The 20,841-nt window shown below is 37.0% G+C and overlaps 1 protein-coding gene across 1 annotated transcript in view; it reads right to left on the bottom strand.

Moving 5' to 3' along the window:
* Positions 1-6,999: 6,999 nt before the first annotated feature.
* The window catches only part of LOC104162426 (triadin-like), a gene marked incomplete at its 5' end in the record, with an annotated part of 187,016 nt that continues 173,174 nt past the window's right edge, over positions 7,000-20,841 (bottom strand). The window contains one exon of the mRNA XM_009701141.1: positions 7,000-7,689. Within this exon, the coding sequence (XP_009699443.1) occupies positions 7,000-7,689 (690 nt within the window). The remainder of the gene's footprint in view (positions 7,690-20,841) is intronic.

Below are 20,841 nucleotides of genomic sequence, written 5' to 3'. Positions count from 1 at the left end.
TTCAGCTGGAAAGTGTGTTGGAGTATTCATGTCAGCAGCTTTATTTTCACATTTCTTTGATAGATCCAAAACCAAGAAGACCTTAATTTCGTAATACCCCTCTGCGGAATAAAAGAGTAGCTGATTAAAGTGTTTCTGTTTACTCTTTACCATAATTACAATTTTTCAGTTTGGTGATTTGGTTTCAAGGAATGTTTGCTTTTTCTGCTAGTTGGAGCTTAGCATGAGGTAGATAGGAGAAAAAATGTATTTCTGAGTAAAATTCAGCACAAAAAAATGATAAAACTTTAGAACTATAAAAGCAAATATCACACTTATCAGGAAGAAGCTGCTTATTACCTTTCCTACAAACCATGTTCAGTGATTTGCTGGTGCAGACACCAGACAATATTACCTAATATGATTTCCTATTGGTGACTTGAGTTAAAACACAAAAGTTTAGGATATGGGCATGCTTACTACCATTAGATGTTCTGAGAGAAAAGTAAGAGAAGGTTTCAGGTAAAAACAAATCTGGAAAGAAGTTTGCCTGTGGGCAGAGTATCCTTTCATCTATAGAAAAATGAGACCACTTAGGTTTTTCTTAACACAGAACAAGAACCAAACCAAGGGAAATGCAGGATTCACATTGGTCATTGGAGCAAGGACGTATTGTTCCCTTTGAGAATAAGCAACTCATGCAAAGAAACAGGCTCAAAGTTGTAAACAAAATTTATCTAGTCAGTATTGGTAAAACAGAACCTCCTTTTCCCCTGTGCTTAATAAAAATGATATCTAGAAAGTGCATTTTTTGAGATACCTTTCCAAAAGAAAGCATCACCGAGTAAATTAAATTGCTGGGCTTTTCAATCAGGCAAAATAAAATTGTGTTCTAAAAATTGTACTCATTTCTATCATAATAAAAGACAAAACTGGAAATTGAGGAGAACGCCTGAGAAGTATCTACAGCAATAACACAGTTCTTGAGATGAGAGTACTGCCGAACAGACTGTTGTGTGGAGGATGTATCACAAGCAATGAACGTACACAGAAATCCATAAACCAAGAGAAAAAACACAAAATGTCTTGTTATTTCATTGTTTAATTGAAAGGCTAAGGCTTCTGCATTGAGAGTTACGCCTTCTGTAAAGGAGGTTTTGCCCACAGGTGAATAATATGGGTCCTTAACTATTTGGCTAATTGGGAATTTCTGGAGAACTTCCCTCAGGATAAATGGATAGTATGAAAGCTAGATTTTTTTTTTCAGGTGTATAAATAGTATTGGCTTCATATTTTCATTTGCCTTTGTGTTCCTTCCTTCCAGAGAACTAAAAGGTGGAAGAAATATCACCTTCTCAAAGCTGCAATCTTTGGCAAATTCTTCTTCTTTTATGCATAGTTCCTGCCTAGGAATCCTCATAAGGCATTGGATATGTCCTCTTATTTCATTTATTACCAGCTCCTCACATCTTCACTTTCTCCTTCTCTCAGTACTATTCACGTTATCCTTTTACATTTTTTTCTTGGTTTCCAAAATCTTGAATCCTTGAAAAGAAGTGCTGCTAATGGTATGTAACTGTGGGCAGTCTGCAGCTGATTGTCTTAAGTCCAAAGCAGCTTAAACAGCCAGTGCTCTCCCTAAGGGAGTAAGCCTTTCACTCATTTCTCACCATACTGAGTGGATTATAGAGTGGGATGCTGAAGTGGAAGTAAAGCATTAAGTAACGACAGGAAAAGGAAAAGCCTTGCAGCCGCTCTCCTGAGTGCCTGTGTCCTGGCAGATAAAGACATCCCTCTGCAACTGTGCTTACCACACTTCTTGTATTATGTTGGATTAAAGCAAAGTGTCATAGAGTTTTTCCGCAGGGAATTTAGCATCTAAGCTAGACTATGCTAAGCAATAAATGGCTGTGTATAAAAAAACCTAGCAGTGTAGTTCTAGAGTTGGAGATCTATGGGATAAATCTTTGCAGCAATGTCCAAGTTACGTATGTTCTGTCTTGTGTTTGAAATGAAGACCCTACATGTGGGACAAATAGCAATTTTTTGCCATTTAGTAGGAGTTGTATAGGATCTGTGTAACAACCAGCTGTGGTGAGTTAGCCTTGGCTATCAGCCTAACTCCCACCTAACCACTAGCTCACTTCTCCCCTCAGGGAGAGAAAATAGGAAGACTAGAAACGAGAAAGCTTGTGGGTCAAGATAAAGACAGGTAGGTTGATTACTAATTACTGTTGTGGACAAAATAGACTCAGGGAAAATTAACTTGCAAAAAGGTAATTGCTAATTTGGATAGTGGGAAACAAAGACACACATTAGAACAACACCGTTCCTCCCCCCTTTCCCAAGGTCAACTTCACTCCTTCACTCCAGTCTCCAGCAGTTACGGTTGGTAGATGGTGGTTCCTCTTCGCTGCTCTGTCCTCTTCACACTTTTTGCCTGATCCGGCATAGGTCCTCCACAGGCTGCAGGGGCATTTCTGCTCCGGTGTGGAGCACCGACTCTTCCTTCTCCTCTTCTGACCTTGGCGCTCCCTTTGCTGCTTCTCACTCTGTTTGTTCCCTCCTCCTCTCTGTGGTGTTTTCTCCCCTTCCTTACACACGCTTTCCCTGAGGTGCCGCCATCTTGGCTGCGGGGCTCAGCCGTGCCCTGCCGTGGTTTGGTTGGAGCCGGCTGGAACCGTCTGTGTCCGGCACGGGGCAGCCCCCACCTCTCCTCACAGAGGTCCCCCCGCAGCCCCCACCAGTGCCTGGGCACCTGCACCCGGTACACTGGCAGGGACGGAAAACTTACGTGGGTAAACCCTTGTCCTCCACTTCTAGATTCACAGTAAAACATATTACAGCCTCCGGAACAAGGTTTATGTTCTTTATTTTCCACAATGGATAACAACCAGCATATGATTTTGCAATATTTCAGGCTAATTTGAGTAAAACCATGCAATTCAAGTAAATTTTTTTAAAGTTTCCAGGTGAATTTGAAGAGAAAAATACTTGCCACTTTGAGAGTGGGCCTGTTTCTCCTGTTCTTTGGGGCAGTGACTGAGATTAGGAAGCAACAATAAATGACTGATTTTATATAATTTATTCAATTATATTAATTGTTTGTATTTCCAAAGCTTTCAGATATCTAATTGAAACATTATGAAAATGATAGCTGGAACATATTCTTGTCATCTCCCAACTCAAATGGAAAGAAAGTCTTAAAGTTAACTATAATGAAAAAAAAATAATTGCCAAATGAAGCTGAAAAAAGTTAATGACTTATAGTATATTAAAATTTTATCTTGATTTAGAGAAAATCTTAAATTAAATTAACTGATTTTCAGAAAATTATAATCTTATTTTAAGACAGCTTTCTCAGTAAAAACCTAGGGCAATAACGTCCATAATAATATACACAAAATCCCATATTGGGAAGGAAAAAAAGTCCCTGGAAACATAAAAAGGCCCATTGAAAGAAAATTAGAGATTGTCATTTTACCACAAAATATTGTCTGTTGACAGCTGTGTCTCCAGAGCAGATTTCACAGGGGACTGTGGAGGCATTCCCATGAACACTTTTACCTGCAGTTGTGCTCCTATGTGGGAAGAGCTACTCCTGGGACAGGACTTGCTCCTACCTCTTTCCAGAAACCACTCTCTAGGCTGCTTGTTGCAATGACAGTTTTTGCAGCACAGGACCTGTGCAATAAGAGAGCACATTAAGACCAAGAGCCTGGTTCGCGTATGTCCATGACCAGTAATCAGAGAGTACCAACCCGACCCAGCAGTGTAACAGCAAAGCTTTCTGCATTGCATTAACCTGTCAAAGACTCCGTTGTCTAAAACTCATGTGAGACAATTATTTGATTAAGGTAAGAAGGGGTCGGCAGGGAAAGGGAATGGGGGAAGGGGCTGATGTTATCTTGAACTATGCTAAAAATCAAAAAAGCACTGTATAGTTACTGGTGTGACCAGACTCTCCAAGTAGCCAGGTTGTACGAAGAGCATCACGCTGCTTCACCAGGTAACTATGTAACTAAGATCACTGCTGTACATTTTACAGATTCAATGCAAAAATATAGTAAAGAAACACAAACAAATAGCAGCTTGCAAAAATGCATGATTATTTACATTGCCAGACGTACAGACAATTCAGATGCCAGTTTTCAGTCATGTGCCTTCACATGGATCAAATGCCATCCTATCTCTTTCTTAAGGCAACAAATCCATTATTTCTACAGAAATGCACAAAAAAAGGTTGAGGATTGGCATATCTACTTCCAGTTCTCAACTATAAGATATAAACAGTAGTGTGCTGTGACAAAGTCCTTTCATTTCGTTTAGTAAAATCAGCTACCCAGATTATTTTATTTGCTCTTGTTTTTTTTTTTATTGTTGTTGTTTTCTTTTTTTTTTTTTCATTCACTGATCTGAGATTGCATCAAATTGGCATGTTTACCTATTAGAAGTTTGCATTGCTTTAGTTTCATGAGTGACATTTCACATCATAGCTCTTCATCTGACTTATGGTAATAGAAAATTGTTGGCTGGTATATTCTCCATTTGCATGGTCTTCGCTGCAAGTCAATCTGATTTACCCACAGAAGAAAAGTAGAAGTACTAAAATTATTTAATTTGTTTCTTGGGACCTTCATGTTGGTAAAACACTCGTTCTCCTCACCTTTGCCATGTTTCTCTGCTCACTTTGGGCTTTAGAAAGTGAAGAGTTTGTATTTCGCCAACAGGCAGGGCAAATAGACCATGCCTTTACTGCTTCAAGTGAAATAGAAATGTTCATCTTTAACATGACTTGCGGAGCCAACTTACTGATAGTATATTGAGCTGCTCCGAGTAAGGGTGAGCTTCAGGCTACACTGGTCAATGAGACATAAAAATAGCACCAGTCACAGAGCACATTTTCATGACTTAGTGAGGCTTTTTCCTGTCAGCAATTTGATTGAACGTTAAGAAATCATGATTTAGGATTGCAGGTAGTCTTGCAATCTTGCTGATATAAGAGCTACATTCAACCTTTCACTCCCTAGATAAGATTAAATGGAAAACAGACTCACTTCAATGCTGAGCAGGTAGGTAAAGAAAAACAAGAAAGGCAAAAGAGGCAGGAAAACACACACACGCCCACACACACAATCAGGTCAATGCTTTGTTGGCATTTGCAGCCTTTCCACGAGAAACAGGACACTTTTACATTTCTATCTTTGTCAAACACAGTTCATTACTGCTTGTTTTGTCTCTGCTCCATGGAAACTTTTTCCAGGTACATGTGTCCAAGTGGATCACATTCTTGCAATGATGAGTACCACTGTAACTACTGTGGACCTCAGCAGAAAAGATAAAGTGCAAAATGTGAGTGATCACAGGACTCAGTCTCTTTACTGCCCTGGTTTCCTTGTCTTTCTCTTGGAAGTCTTTGAGTGAGTCTTTTCTTCTTTGTTGGAAGGGAGATTAGTGGGAAATTGCAGTCCAAATCCATTAGGTCCATTTAGGAAGACACATTGAAAGTAGCGGACAGGAGCTAGGAAAACAAGGAAGAGACGGTTAGTGGTTATGGCTTCCAAACTGGGGCCGTGAGTCTATTCCATGTTCAACAAAGTAGGTAAAGAAAGAGGGCATTTTCAAGTTTTGGATGATAGCCAAACTATTAAAAAAGGCCTTTTTGTCCATACTATCTTTGGAGATTGCTTCTTATTAATTCTCCCAGTACAAAACTACTCATTTATAAAAGAAAATTTCATCAGCACACCTTGCTGGGGTGGATCTTTTATATTTTACCTAATCAAGCAACCGGAGCTTGGAAGTAGACATACTGAAAATGTCCGTGTTTTGTTTTTGTTTTTGTTTTTTTTCCAAAATATATTTTCTGCTAAGTATCTCATATATTGTCTTTCTTCTTTATGGCTGATGAGATTCACACTTTTTGTAAACTGAATGGTCTCCCTTTAGCATATTATAACTTGTTAACCAAAACAAGGTCAGCTGGAAAAGTCAGGAGGAAATGGTTTCAGAATTACACTTTTGGCTATGTGCTTTTTCACTATTTCCCTTTCATGTTGCCCTTCTTAGGCTGCTTTACCTAGCAAACCTCAGCTGCAAAATAAGCAGATAAGAACTTCACTAAAAATATACTAACATTTTAGAACAGTGTCTGTATCAGAGTCTGCATCGGTGTTATGATACAAGCCATAGTCAGGAGAACAATTTGAATTTTGACATGCAAATAGGACTACAAATGCATCCCATTCTGTCTTTGTAATTCCCACACTCAATATGAATACAGAATGTGCCTTTTAAACTGAAGAGGGTTCTCACTTTGAATATATTGTCTCATATCTTCAGGGTAAATGCTTCCAAAAAAAGATGAACAGTAGGAGAAAAACATGTGGTTTAACATCAGACATCTTTTGTCAGCTTAGCTGAGACAAAAAAAAAGGCCTTCTATCTGGCCTTTTGCTTTTGTTTAGGATGTAGTTTACGAGAATTCACATAATTACTTAAATTTCCCTTATGAGTACTACTGAGGAAACAAAAGAAAGTCAATACTGGAAAAGTGTAAAATGTTTTTAAACAAATTATAACTGATGCTGTTATATAAGAACATCTGATACCTAAGACAAATTCATTTCTGAAAGGCTAGAGGAGAGGGTATTTACTTCTTTGTTTTTCGCTTTGTGCAAGGAATGGCCACTTTCTTTCCTCCCCAAAACAGAGAAATCTTTTAAACTATTTTTGACATTTTAAAATTATTTTTGTCTGGATGGAAATCAGTTTGGAGTGAGGACAGCCAAGATGAGTTCCAGAAAGCAGAGAAACAACCAAAACCCGCTGGATTCAAGGTTTGTGCGAAGCTGTTTAGGGCTGGTCAAGAGGAAATGCTAAGTATAGAGTGCCAATAAATTATATAAATATTCCATGGAACTTATGTGTGCTCTTGATCTCTAAGTGACATGCATCTCATGCAGATGGCTGGTTTCAAGAAATGTGAGGAATATTTGCAAGAGCACTCTCCTGGTGCTTTCAATTCTTCAGCAGAAGAACCCAGCCTATTGAGGTCCCTCTGGATGGCAACACGGCCCTCTGCGTATCAGCCATTTGCTCCAGTTTTGTGTCATCTACAAACTTACTGGGGGTACACTCTGCCACGTCATCCAGATCATTAATGAAGATGACAAACGGAACGTATACTGACCCCTGAGTTACCCTGCTAGTTGCCAGCCTCCAAACAGACTTCCTGACACTGATCACCAGCCTCTGGGCCTGGCAGTTCAGCCAGTTTTCAGTCCACCTCACTGTCTGCTCATCTACCCCATACTTCATCAGCTTCTCGATGAGGATCCTATGGGAGACAGTACCAAAAGCCTTACTGATGTCAAGGCAGACAATAGCCACTGTTCTCCCCTGGTCTACTGAGACACTCATTTCATCATAGAAGGTTAGCAGGTTGGTCAAGCATGACTTTCCCTTTGTGAATCCATGCTGACTATTCCTGATCAACTTCTTGTCCTTCATGTGCTTGGCAATGGTTTCCAGGATTACCTGCTCCATTACCTTCCCAGGGATCGAGGTGAGGCTGATCGGCCTGTAGTTCCCTGGGTCCTGCTTCTTGTCCTTTTTGAAGGCAGGAGCAACATTTGCTTTCTGCCAGTCCTCAGGCACCTCTCCCAGTTGCCATGATTGTTCAAAGATTACTAATTTTGCTTTGAGGATCTATTTTAACATCTAAAGAGCTAGAATGCAAACTACATACTATTTGTTGTTATTTGTTCTTATTAAGCCTATTGAATGGAAAAGGTAACAGGTAACAGATAAAAGGCAACTACCTGACACATGTCCCAGTAAGGAATGAGTCAGTAGAGAATAAATACAATCCTAAAGCTGTAAGATTGTTGGAACAGTTAAACAGGAATTTTAGATACTGTTCCATTTCTACATATTCACACAAGGCGAAGATATCAGCAGACTTGACTTGGCTGAGAACCAGCAGACAGGCTCACAGAAGTCCATGTACATTCCAAAATCAAATCTAACTTTCAAAGCATGCACATCTGTCATATGTCCTGCAGATACTATTATGGTGTTATCCACAAGTCCTTTACCATCCCAAACAGATTACTCTGTGTCTTATCCCTGGCAAAGTCAGTGAAGAGTTAAATCCACCTGTATACGGCGTAAATCATCAATTTATGTTAATCTGCACAGAATATTAGAATCAACGTATGAGAAAGTTTCACACTCAGGTTTGAATATTGCTTAACAGGTGGTTACAGTTTTTTGCCTTATGGTGGCTTTTATTCGTTAACAGTCTTTGTTTACTGTCTGGGCAGAAAGATTCACAGTCAGCCATTTACATTTCCAAAGCATGAGAAAGCAGACACCGATGAAGTGACGATAAGATCCCAAATCTTTCTCTGCTGAGAGAAGGATTAAGGAATTGCTGGGAAAGAGAGGAGTTTTAGATCTGAATAGATCACCGGAGGAACCTCCCATACAAAGAGAATAAAGGAGTCCTTAACCAGGGGTCCCCTTCTGTGGTAGTTCTGGATGGGGGAAGATTTTCTTGAGAAGCCCAGTCACCAGGACACAGATTATTAAGCATCTGCCAGCTAATTAAAAGAACGCTGTAGTGGAAGTGACACCATAAAAGCTCAGTGCTAGGTGAGCACTGACTTCTTCATTTTCATCCTGCATATTTATGCCTTTATACATCCTTGTGTCCTAATCAGTCTATTTTGCAATTGTTTCTGTGCTGATTTAGCTGAAGTAGTTCTTTAAGAAAACTGGTGAATATGAGGGCACTCCCTCCTTAGAGACATGATGGGACATTGTAAAAGAGTTTGGCTTCCAGTGCATTGATCTGCAGTTTCCAAAGGTGATAGGCTCTAGCTCCACTTAAGCAGCATGTCTGATTTGGGAATTGGCAATTCAGGGGCTAAAGAGGGAAAAACAGTTGCCATTTCCCTCTTTAGCTGTATGCAGTTTAGTTGGGAACATACTTAAACTCCAAGGATGTCTAGGGATCTTATGACAATTTTTAGGAAAGCTTCTCCTGAGTTAATATAATTTAGTATCATTTTAAAGAAAACTACTTAGGTGTAGCTTTCCACCATTCAAAGTGCCAAACTACCATTCAAGTGCCTACTCAAGCAATTAATGGGAGTTTTGTGTAAGGAATTACGGTGATCCAAACAAACAAACATATTTTTTCTCAATAGTCTTTTTAAAAATTAATCTTATAAGGAAAGGGAGTAAAAAATTCAGAGAGGAATAAAATTTACTAATCCTAAAGAATATAAAGGTGTTGCTGTTTATGTGTTACAATGGTTAAAGTCCCATTTCTATAAGACTCAGATAGCTGTTTTAATGCAAGTCACCAAATAAAATATTCATTAAAAAGCAATAGCTTTTAGCAATAACAGTTTGGTTATTAGGGAAAAATGACAGAGAATATGTGAGGAAAAATTTTTTATTACTAGTGTTTTGTAGTTTGAATCTAATTTCTTCATTTAGAGGCTTTCCTAATAGAATTAAACAATTCAACAAAGCACAAAAATTCAGGCAAACATAGCATTAGAAACAACTAATTAGTAAGCAATTATAAGTAAGAGGAGAATATTAACAATTGCACTCATTTCTTTCTGATTGCTTCTGAGGAATGCATGTATTGTGTTTTGGTTCAGCAATCAAACTGAACCACACAAGAACAAAGAAGACTTGTTCCAACAACTGGGGAGCTGAAGTTTTTTTCACTTACTAAAGGGCAAGAAAGAGAAGGAGGTACTTTCCCCCTTGCTCTGCTTCTCTCCCGATGAAACATTTTGAGCTCTTTCCTTTAACATCTCAGTAAAATCACAGTATGACAGACTGGCCAGAGAAAGCACAGGGGCAGATGGGGAAGGGAAGTGGTGTGGAATTTTCTAAAATAAGCATTTAATTATTTGTGCTTAGTGGCACTGTGTAACTGACATTTAGTTAAATCCCTTCTCTCTGAATAGCAAAGCTGGATGCTGAGGGGCTATGAAGGAGACCAAATACTGTTTTCTTAAATTCGCAACAAGGTCTAAGTTTAGATACTGGCTGTTCAAAACAACATAGTTTGCTTCAAAAATTAGATTTGTCTTTTTTTGATAAATCCTTTTCAACTTCTTTCTTATTATTGAGCACGCTGTACAGCCACACTACTGCCATTCTCAGGAAGCACAATGCTTAATGAGAAGGAGGAAGGGGAAAAGAAGAGGAGAAAACTTCTTACACATGGGCAAGAAACATCACTATCACTTTAAATCAATTCTATGTATCTAAAAAACATCCCTTTAAAACGACATTTTTCTAGTATTGTACAGACAATGTGTAGATAGGGAAAAAAAGAAATTGTCCCATGAGGGTAGTTCTTTTGCATCTTATTTTGTGTCTTGGATAAGGAAAGAAAATGAAGAACAGTCAGAAAGTAGCTCTCAAAGCTACTTTCAAAGTGTCTGTGATATAATGCAACTAATTGCTCATGTTTGCAAAGGCCATCCAAGTTTTCATATCCATTTTAGCACGGGGTCTGTCAGATAATAAGTTGTTTAATGAAAAAGTACTAAAGTTGTTTGAGTAGCAGAACTAAATACTAGCAACAACATTGTTGTTACAGCCATGAGAACTTGGATCGTGTATTCTTAATGGCTCTTTTTCAAGCATTGTGGGACTGCAAGTTCTGCAGAAGGTAAAATAGCTATCCTTCAAAAGAATAAATACACTTTCTTTCAAAAACAGTGCTCAGCAACGAGCAAAAAACACCCAGAAGATTGTCCCATTTCTTTTGAGTGTCTGTGGTCCCAACTCACTCGGGAAATTTGCTAAATACACAAAAGAAAACAGCCTTTATCAGTGTTTCAATCAGTGGGACAAAAACAGTACCAGTACAAAGCCAGTAGTACACACCTCTAACACCACTTTCTTGGTATAAAACATGTTGTAAATTTGTCAAATCAATAGTGCTCGAAGGTCACTCTGGTAATATTTCATGTCATTGGAGGGGAAAAATATCACCAGAGTGAAAATATATATAAGATCAAAAGACCAGAACTGATTAAAAGCAGTTATGATTTGTTACTTATCAAAGTCGGTGCTCTTTTTGAAACATAACAGCAAAGCTCAATGAATGAGATCTTTATTCTAACAAAACCAATTTCTGCAACAAAAGGTGAAATTTATTATTTCTGTCTTTTAGCTTGAATGTGATAGATGACACCTAACAACCATTTAAAGGAGTAAAGAATTCTGTATTTTGCTAACTGGGTCTTGCATTGTCTACTAAGGAGGATTAATGGATAAATAAGCTGTATATTTAGAGAAAAGTGTTATATTTCCATGTTATGGTTACTGCGCACAAACCATGTAATTCTCACATAAACATGTGAACATCCCCAAAGTGACATTCCCCTAAAATTCATTAAAAAATTATTTTTGTTAGACATTAAAACCATGAAACATGTAACACTGCGATACATATGTGGTAATACAGACACTTCCAACAAAGTAAGAATCTGAGTACACAGCCTTTGCAATTTTGCTAGCATAGAGCTTTCAAATGAATCTGGTACTGGCATTATGTGTTTTATTAGTGAAACATAGGAGCAATCAAATGAATCATTCAAGAAACTATAATTAAAAGGGACTGAAAATTAATGCAGGCCTGATCCAAAGCCTATTAAAATCTGTTGGATTTTTTCACAGTCTGCTGTGGTAACTACGTGAGACTACAGTGGTGTTTGATGGGTAGCAATATAGAACTGGATTTTATTGCTATTGCTCAATAAACAATGATGGTGTCTTGATAGGATGCACTGTGTGCATGATCATGTACCTTAGGCATGTTGACATGACCTGGTCTCTCTCGACTCATCCCTATGGCCAGCATGTTCAACTAATGTAATTATAACATATTACATTAAAATAATTGTTTCTAATAAACTGTCAGTCACTAAAAGATTGGTTTAAACTTTGCATACAAACACATTTATGCACACAAAAAAGTATAAACACAAAGAAGATGGTAAAAACAATAAGGGATCTTATTATGTTAACAAGAATGGATACCAATAACTGGAAGTTATTTCCAGGTACTTGTTTAGCTGTGAAGCCATGGGATGGAGAGGAGAGGAGAGGAAAAAAAGGGTGGAGAATAGAGGGGAGGGGAGAGGAACGGTAAATGATAAGGCTGTTAAGCAACTCATGAAAGTGAAGCTGGTGTTTGAATGATACAAGTGCTTTCTTCATTTCAGTTATCATTCTAACTGAAATCTTTATTAAATAATGGGTATTTTTTTGATGTGTATAGCATTATGTGTAGACATTTATCTTCCTCAGTGAGAACTTTTCTGCTGGGAGCAGCAGCACTTCTTTATGACAGTAAAAACTCAGGAAAGAGACAGTGCTTGAACTATGCTATTGACAAACCCTGGCAGGCCCAAATTCATCCTGCTTAACATCAGGCACTAGAGGCACTGCCTTCTGGATTTAGCTCTAGCCACATGACGTAGTGGTACGAAGCAATTCAGATTTCGATGCATGAGCTGGAGAAGTTCCTCTCTCATTGACCATGGAACTTGCTCAAATATGCTTTTATTTAAGTGCTTATCATTAGGAGGATCATATCTGTGCCTGTGTGCTACTTGCAATGAAAGATTCCTCTCTCATTGACCATGGAACTTGCTCAAATATGCTTTTATTTAAGTGCTTATCATTAGGAGGATATCATATCTGTGCCTGTGTGCTACTTGTAATGAAAGATGAAGCTAAATTAGAATATCTTCCTCAAACTGATGTTGGACAGTTCTAGGAACAAGGTAAACCAGAAAGAAACTATAGGAGCTCAATAGGCTGGCTTCTTTAAAATATTTCACAGCATCTGCTGTCAGTTCTGGTCTCACCAATTAAGAACTGCACCACATAATTATGATTTGTCCACTGTATTTGACTATATTGATGATAACCTGGAAATATGAACTCCAACATCAGGATGCCTGTTGACCTATGTTGATAAAAAAGTAAGACATTTGCTCTGTCCTCTGAGCAATGTCCCCATTAGAAGAGAAGGAATATGACACTAGAGGAATTACTTTCCTAAAGTTCACAAGGGATTTGAAGAATGGCCATTTATCTGAAACAAAGGTAAGTAATCTCTGACTTGGAAAACTGTTGAAGAATTAAATTTTGTACAGAACTTTGTTTCTTTGAGATACGTAATGGAAACACATAATATGTACATTTTTTCTCTTTTCTTGCAGTATGATTTAAGAAGCTATACCAGTCATATCAAGGGACAAAATCAACTTAACAATGAGAAGCATTAAGACACTAGATATTGATATTTCATTTGTGGCATAATCGTTCAGAGACTTATACTGAGAGCGTTTGTTTGTTTGTTTGGTTTTTTTTTTCATTTGACTTGGCACAGATTTAGTATATATTTATAAATGCTTGGAGCCACTTAGTTTAATTTTAGCAAAATATTTTGACCCAGTTAAGAGGAAGGGAATGAAATCATTGTCCAACAGGCATAAATAACATTACTAATTGGGTTCATTTTGCAAATTAGGCAAATCAGATTCTCATTACTGGACCTAAACCAGTGTGCTAAATGTATTTTTTCATAGTCTTTTTTCCATGGGCTGTGACCCTCATACATTGTTTAGTTAAACCAATTTATCCCCACATTTATAGAAAATACAGATTTTTCTCTAATAACTTACCAGGCAAATAATTTTTAGGCTTAACATGAGAAGTAATCAGTTAATGAATTAATTGTAAAAAACTCCAACTTTTGATTACCTTGTCCGTTGTCAACTTTTGCTTATCCTCCAAATAATTTTTTTGCCAAAGATCCTTCTTTGTCTCTGGAATCTCCCTCTGGATTCTGAGTTTTCCCTTGGTGCATTCCCTGGTAGAATTTTGCTCATTCCCTTTTGATGTGAACAACCATTCCAAGCTCAGAGGGCACATTATCAAGTGTAATGGGAGAGGTCTAATAATGTTTCTGGACCGAGATTTAGAGTGGACTTCAGACACCTTGAACAACATTTACGTTGAATGACAGCACCTACATTTGAAGTCATGTTCACAAACCAGCTCTCCAATGACAACAGGAAACATCCCTCCATTAGGGACTGCAAAGCTCCCCAGATATTAAACTAAGGGCTGTGCATGTGCATGAGCCACAAGAGCTAGCTACATATACTATTAGATATGTTTGATAGCATAAGAATCAGTACAGAATGATTTCTAAATTTTACCCAGTAACCATTTTGAAGTATTTTAGGTAAAGATGTTTCTGAAGGAGGAACAGACGTTTATATCAAATAGATAAATCTGGACTATTAACCTCCAGCACCAATGACTCTTGCATCAACGGATCTGGAATTGTGCAAATTCAAGAGGAACAGGCACCTGGTGTTCCACCCATATTATTCTGTAACTCAGTAGCCTTAGTGCCCTTCTGGGAAGTCGAAGGTGTAAAGCTGAGTCTCTTCAGGTGAAGAGGGCTCTGAAAGAGTATCAGCTAAATCACTTGGAGAGTACACAATGACTACACAGGTATAGAGAAAGTATCATCGTCATGACCATTTTAAAAACAAAGTAATTACAGATGCATTTTGTCAAGGGTCTGGACCTTGCCGATGGGTTAGTTGTACTCAAAGCATGTCTGGCAGACAGGAATTGTTAACCAAGTTTCTGGATCCTAATGAAGTTTTTGTAAGAACTGGGCACTAGTCCAGCAGTTTTTCCTGTTTCAAAAATGGATATGTAGGGGTCAAAAAATTCTGTGCTGACATGGGAAGGTGCCTTATGGATGTAGAAACTTTAAGCTTTATGGAACCTCTTTGACAGACTGTTTGGGAAGTTAAAAACAACTAAAATAATGTTTTGGGACTGCTCTTACGTTTTTAACAGTGGTTTTCACTCTGGCAAGGACTCTCTCTGCTCGTTAATCTTCACGATTTCTGTCTTGCCGATTTTGAATGAGAGTCTATCAATGGCGTCTGTAAAGCATATTCATGATTGTGGCATAGCTAAAGTTTGCATAATAAGAAGAAAAAGTTCTCAGTAATTTGAAGACTGGCCTAGTAAACTTCAAGTGCTATTAACATGTAGCTAATATTTAGATGCTACATAGAAATGAAACTGATTCAACCCCTCTTTTGTCACTGTGTTGGAAACTGTGAAAACTTACGATTGTTTACTGGGGAGGTGGACTTTAAACTGATTCCAAGTAACTCTTATCATAATGCAGAGCTGATTGAGAATCGTTCTCAGTAATTCCTAATTGTAAACAAATCTTGACAACAAATAAACTCAAGGTAAGGTAATAGAATTACCAAATACAGCCAAAAGGAGATTAATTTAGATCTAGGTTAGATGTCCTCCCATAGAAGACACAGTAGGAACCCAAAGTGCTTCTAGGTTCTCCCTATGAAGTTCTTTGTTTCAAAAGATAAAACTTACCCCCTGTAATTCATAATTTAGACAACTATGTCACACTATGCTGAGAGGCTATCTATAAGCTTATAATTAACATAAAACCTGATGTATTGTTCTAATTTGTGGTATGTATTTACAGATTTTGAGTTTCCAAACTTACTGCATCTATAAGAAGTATTCCAGTGACATTTAATCAGCTTCAGACCAGATGATAAAGCTTTCATTTTACCTAGCTACCACAATATGGCTGATATTTCCCCCTTATATGGCTTTTCTATGTAGGAAAAATCAGGAAGATTAATTCAAGCTAAGTTTAAAAATGGATTAATTAGGCCATATAAAAGTGTTGCATAGGCACTCATTCAGAATTAAAGCAGCGTCAGTGAAATTTTCATCAATTTCAAAATAGATTAAACTAAATTAAATCAAGGTCACCTTAGTTCTTAATAAGTGACCACTCAAGCATTTAGCACTGTTTCACTGAGCTGTTCAAACATTCACCTCTTCTTAATGCACAGTATTCCTCCATGTCTCCACTTAGACAAGCCTGCTGAGTATTTCTTTAAAAGTCAACTTCAGGATAGTGGAATGACTAACACCAAGTTGTTGGAAAGCCTGCATACGCACTCTGCTCTTCACAATTTTAACAAACATGAAATGTTGAGACATTCATGCATGTCCACAGAATGGAGGCTGCTCTACACGGACTCTCTTGCAAGCAGCCTCAGTGCGCAGCTCATCCTGCTCTCACACTGAGCGCTTGTGCTGCAGTGATGAGCACCCTGGAAAATCTTACTGAATGAGAATATTCTACATAGACACAAGTCTTGTAAATGAATGAGCACAGATCTTATACAAAAAATTCTGACATTTCTCAGAGTGCCAGTTCCTTCTATTATTTTCCAGCCAACGGCACACTTTCTTATGTCCAGAAAATACATTAATATTAGTGATTTATTGCTGAATTCTGGTGAGAAGAAAATGATTAATCTCTAACATAAATTATTTCAAGGATGCTGTTATTGTTTTCTTTATTACTTTCAGAGACACAGCTGTTACAGTTAATGGTCCTTTCCTTGATCTATATTTCTATTTTGAGAAAGGATATCACATCTTTTCTCCTCAACATTTTTGTTCAGTTTCTTTGCATTCTAGTTGCATTCAAATGGTCAGCTTCAGGAGTATGAGCTTATGCAGCTGAAGTTCTGGAAGAAACTGCTGACAGAGTACCAGAACCACCACACATCTGAGATACACAGACTGTCTGGGTGGCAAGGAGAGTAGAAAATAATAGTGTCTGCAGTTCATCACCTGTCTATAGATGAGAGTTACCTGTCCTGTAGTAATTAAGTTCTTGCCTTCTCATTTGAATATTGTGCATTATTTTTAAAGTAGTTCAATGCTTCTGTTTTATAGAATAGTACCAATATGTTTGTGCCTAATGAAACTGACAAAACCTGCAACTTCAGAATAAAGCAAAAGGTCATATTTTCCCCAAAAGTTTTCAAATGCTTCAGAACCAAAGAAAAAATAAAGTAGTCTCATTCTCTTTCAAAATAATGATCCATGGAAAAAATCTTACATGTTGCACTGCTGACAAGTTTATGTTCCCTTAGCATTGAGGAAACATCCTTGACGGTCTCTCAAATGGCTCTCATACCAAATCTCACATTAAAGAGAATTTTCTGTTTTTGCAGATTTGGAAATTGGATTTGCATTGGAAAATATCTTACAGGAAGACAGAAAATGCAAAGCAATAAAACAATCTTACAGTAATAAACTAATTAACCACATGCTAATACAGACATGTAATGAATTACTGGAGTTGCTGAGGTTTTCGTGTGGTGATCACTATGTGCCATTGGATATCTTTTGCTGATAATATGATGAAATGATTCCTCTTCATGCTAGAAAACATCTGAGAAACTGCATTGCTCTCTATCACGGCAGCAGCAGAGGAAAAATCTAGCTGAGAAATGCTTTTTGTCATAAAAGTGCTAGCATAGTGTGTTCATATAAACAGTATTCCAATGCTTAATGATAATTTTAGTTTGCCCAGAGGTCCAACTTCTTTGACTAGACAGTAAGTATAGAAGTTCTCATGTCCAGGAAAGTTTTAAACCTCTAATAATATATGAGGGTAGATGCATGAATTACATAAGTATATTTACGACACATCTATTTACACAGAAGTTAACATGACTAGTTTGATTTCTCTTGACCTTGAGAATAATCCACATGTTTCTCTAATTTAACAAAGAAATTTATACTGGATTAGTATCAATCTTATTATTTCTCACTTTTCATGCTCTTCCATCACAGCCTCTCTCTACTTCCACCGCATTTGCACATCTATGGGCTTAGATAACAGCGTAGCAAAAACATCGACCTCTTCAACTAACTGTATGACAAATGCAACACACATTGTTTCCTGAGTTTTCAGCCATGAGCACAGTTACAAGGTAATTGCACTAAACATAATTAATTTTTGATTAATTTAGATTTTTGTACTCTGCTATATGCCTTAAACAAACTAGGAATTATATAAAAGCACACAGCTGTTCATATAAAGGGTATGGTAGGTAGTCCTCACCACGGAGCTGAATTTGCACACTCCTCAAATTTTACTCCAAGAGTCAAAAAATCTGTTTCTATGTGCTTGCAAATGCCTATGTTACAAGAGAGAAGAAAAAAAAAATGGAGTTCCAAGAATTCCCATTTTTTTTTGTGGGTAAGTTTGAGTTCGTGTACAGGTGTCAAATTTGACATTTAGGACAGGAGAAAGAAGAGGAAAGGATTCTAAGTAATTGCTTGCAGCTTTACAGGGGAGTGAAATTTTGTGTCTACTGCACATATGACGATTGTTTATGAGAGGTACAGTACTGCTTAAAATTCTGTTTAACTGTGGAGCATTCTAAAATTGAAGATATATACAGCTTTTTAAATTGCTCATTTTTCTTTCTCTGATTGCTTTTTAATATCTGGGAAAGATTGAAGGACTCTGATCAAAATTTCAGGACACGTGAATGTACTCTATTCACCCCCTGAAAGCTGAAAGAAGATTTACTATTTAAATTTTTAGATTAGCTCAGAATGTGTAAATCCTTTTCTACTGTCATTTATCAGCAAAAAGTATTAGTATTCAGCACACTGGGGAAAATGCACTGGTTTCATCTGCAAACAGAACAGGCAAAAGCTATCAAGTTCCAATTCAAGTGTACATGACCTAGGATTTGGTCTCAACTTTTAAATTCTCAATTTAAGCAAAAACCAAAGAACAAAATTTATAAAGAGAAATCACTTTGATGTTCTTCTGGAAATCTTTCATCCATTGTCTGAAAGCTAACTTATTCTTTTCAGCGGACAAAGAATAGTTTGAAAATACTTACATAGTAAATTCAGTTTTCAAAGCCAGTTACAATGAAATATTTGCACAGAATTGCTTATGATCTGGGAAATACCAAGTCAAGAATAATTACACAATGATAATGTGCAATTAAATTAACCAATCATAACAATTACTGTATATGAAAGCCACAGTAACAGGTTTTGAATGACATAAACTTTGCAGTAGTGTGATTTTAGTACATTCCTGTTTTATGCTGAATTTGGAATTTTGCTCCGCAAGATAATTATTTTCTCTCCTGGCAAAATCTGTGGTTTAACTTCCTGATTATTTATTATGATTAGCATCACTTGATCTATATGAATTCCATATTAATAAAGTAGTAATAACTTTTTGCTAGCATAGATTCTACCTTCTGTACCTATCAGTTAACAATAGAATCATTAAAAGGAATTAAAGTCTATATCTGACTCTATAACTCTGTATTCCTGATTAAAAAAAAAGATAAAAAGAAAGCTAAGTCATTCTTTAATATAAATGTAGATGCCCTTATACAACAGTCTTGTGAGCCATGTGTGCATTTTCTCTTTCTGATGTCAGATTGTTCTGTACTTGTTTTATACTTAGCCACCTTTTTTATTATGATGTATTATATTATTATTTATTAAGTTCATACATATGGATAAATAGATATTTCCAAATACATAGATACACATAACTACACATATATTACGCATTTTATATCAAGTGTGTAGGACTCTGAAGCATTCTACTTATAGTAAAAGAGGTAAAAAACTCAAATACAAGAAAAGAGTCTAGATGATTAGAGGTGAAATTCTTTCCTCAGTAGTTTAAGACAACAAAGTTGCACTGGGAACATCCGTATTAATAGTCAGTTCGTATTTTCTCTGTAAACGAGTTACACCTCACAGGTTGCATTAAAGGCTTCAATCCTTGTCTGTCATGAGTTAGTTCAGTTCCACTGAAGTCATAGGGATTAATTTACACTAGTCAAGAATTTGGAACATACTGTTATTTTTACTATAAACTATGAAAAAATGGAGCTAACTGATAACACAATGCGGGGAGTTTTCATCTTGAGTTGCCCTACCTTTATTCACCTTTTTTGCAAGGGAGTTGGGGTGGAGGGCACACTGTGATGGGAGACAATATTTATTAATGTGAGAGAAAATGAATTGAACTTGCTTCTCCTTATACGGTTTTGTTACAGAACAGATTTTCTATGAGGAGTATATGTTTGTTTTAAATAATGCACTGCCAAATTAATTGCAGGCTACTTGGTTTATAAAGTAATTCACTGAATATATCTTTAAAAGTTTAGGAAGGTGGTAAAGCAGTACCATTTGTGCAAATCATTCTCCACGGGAATAATATTTATAGATTTGATTTACCTGGCTTACCTCGCACCTAGCCCTTTAGACTTGAATGAGAGATGTGAAAAGATTGCAAGTGTGTTCTCCCTTACAAAAAAAAAAAACCAAACACAAAACCCCACAACCAAAAACTGCCAAACAAAAAGGAAAATTTTGGAAATGGAAAGGAAGTTCCTTTACAATAAAGGAAAATCATGTACCTGATGTCAGGTTGTGATGTCGTGGGGCTTCTTTTACTGGTGGGACTCCTAAAGAACAAAACATAGATGATAAATGAATTTCCAGGCCAATATATTTAAATAAATTTCAATAAGAAACATGCTAGTTTCTTGGAATTAACTCATAGATAGGAATCTCTATAAACCAGACTTTTTAAAGCGTGACTTTCCTAGTAAATTATTTAAACATAGAAATTTGATGTCTAGTAAAACCATAGAAGTAAACTGCTTCCAGACACTAATTTAGCAAGCTTGCACTAGTACAACTAACTAGCTGTTACCCTTCGAGGTTCCAGGACTTCAATATACAATGGTTACATGCAAGTCACTGCCTTTAACCAATGTAGAGAAGAGATTTATGTCTTCGACCACCAACTTAATAAATTAGTGTAACTTATTACTATTCATTATCTTCAGAGGTATAGCAGAAACCATTTCT

This window comes from Cariama cristata, unplaced genomic scaffold, assembly GCF_000690535.1.
Source record: "Cariama cristata isolate BGI_N322 unplaced genomic scaffold, ASM69053v1 scaffold5605, whole genome shotgun sequence".
NCBI lineage: Eukaryota > Metazoa > Chordata > Aves > Cariamiformes > Cariamidae > Cariama > Cariama cristata.
The sequence above is the reverse complement of the archived record's forward strand: the minus strand, read 5'-3'. Positions and strand labels throughout refer to the sequence as shown.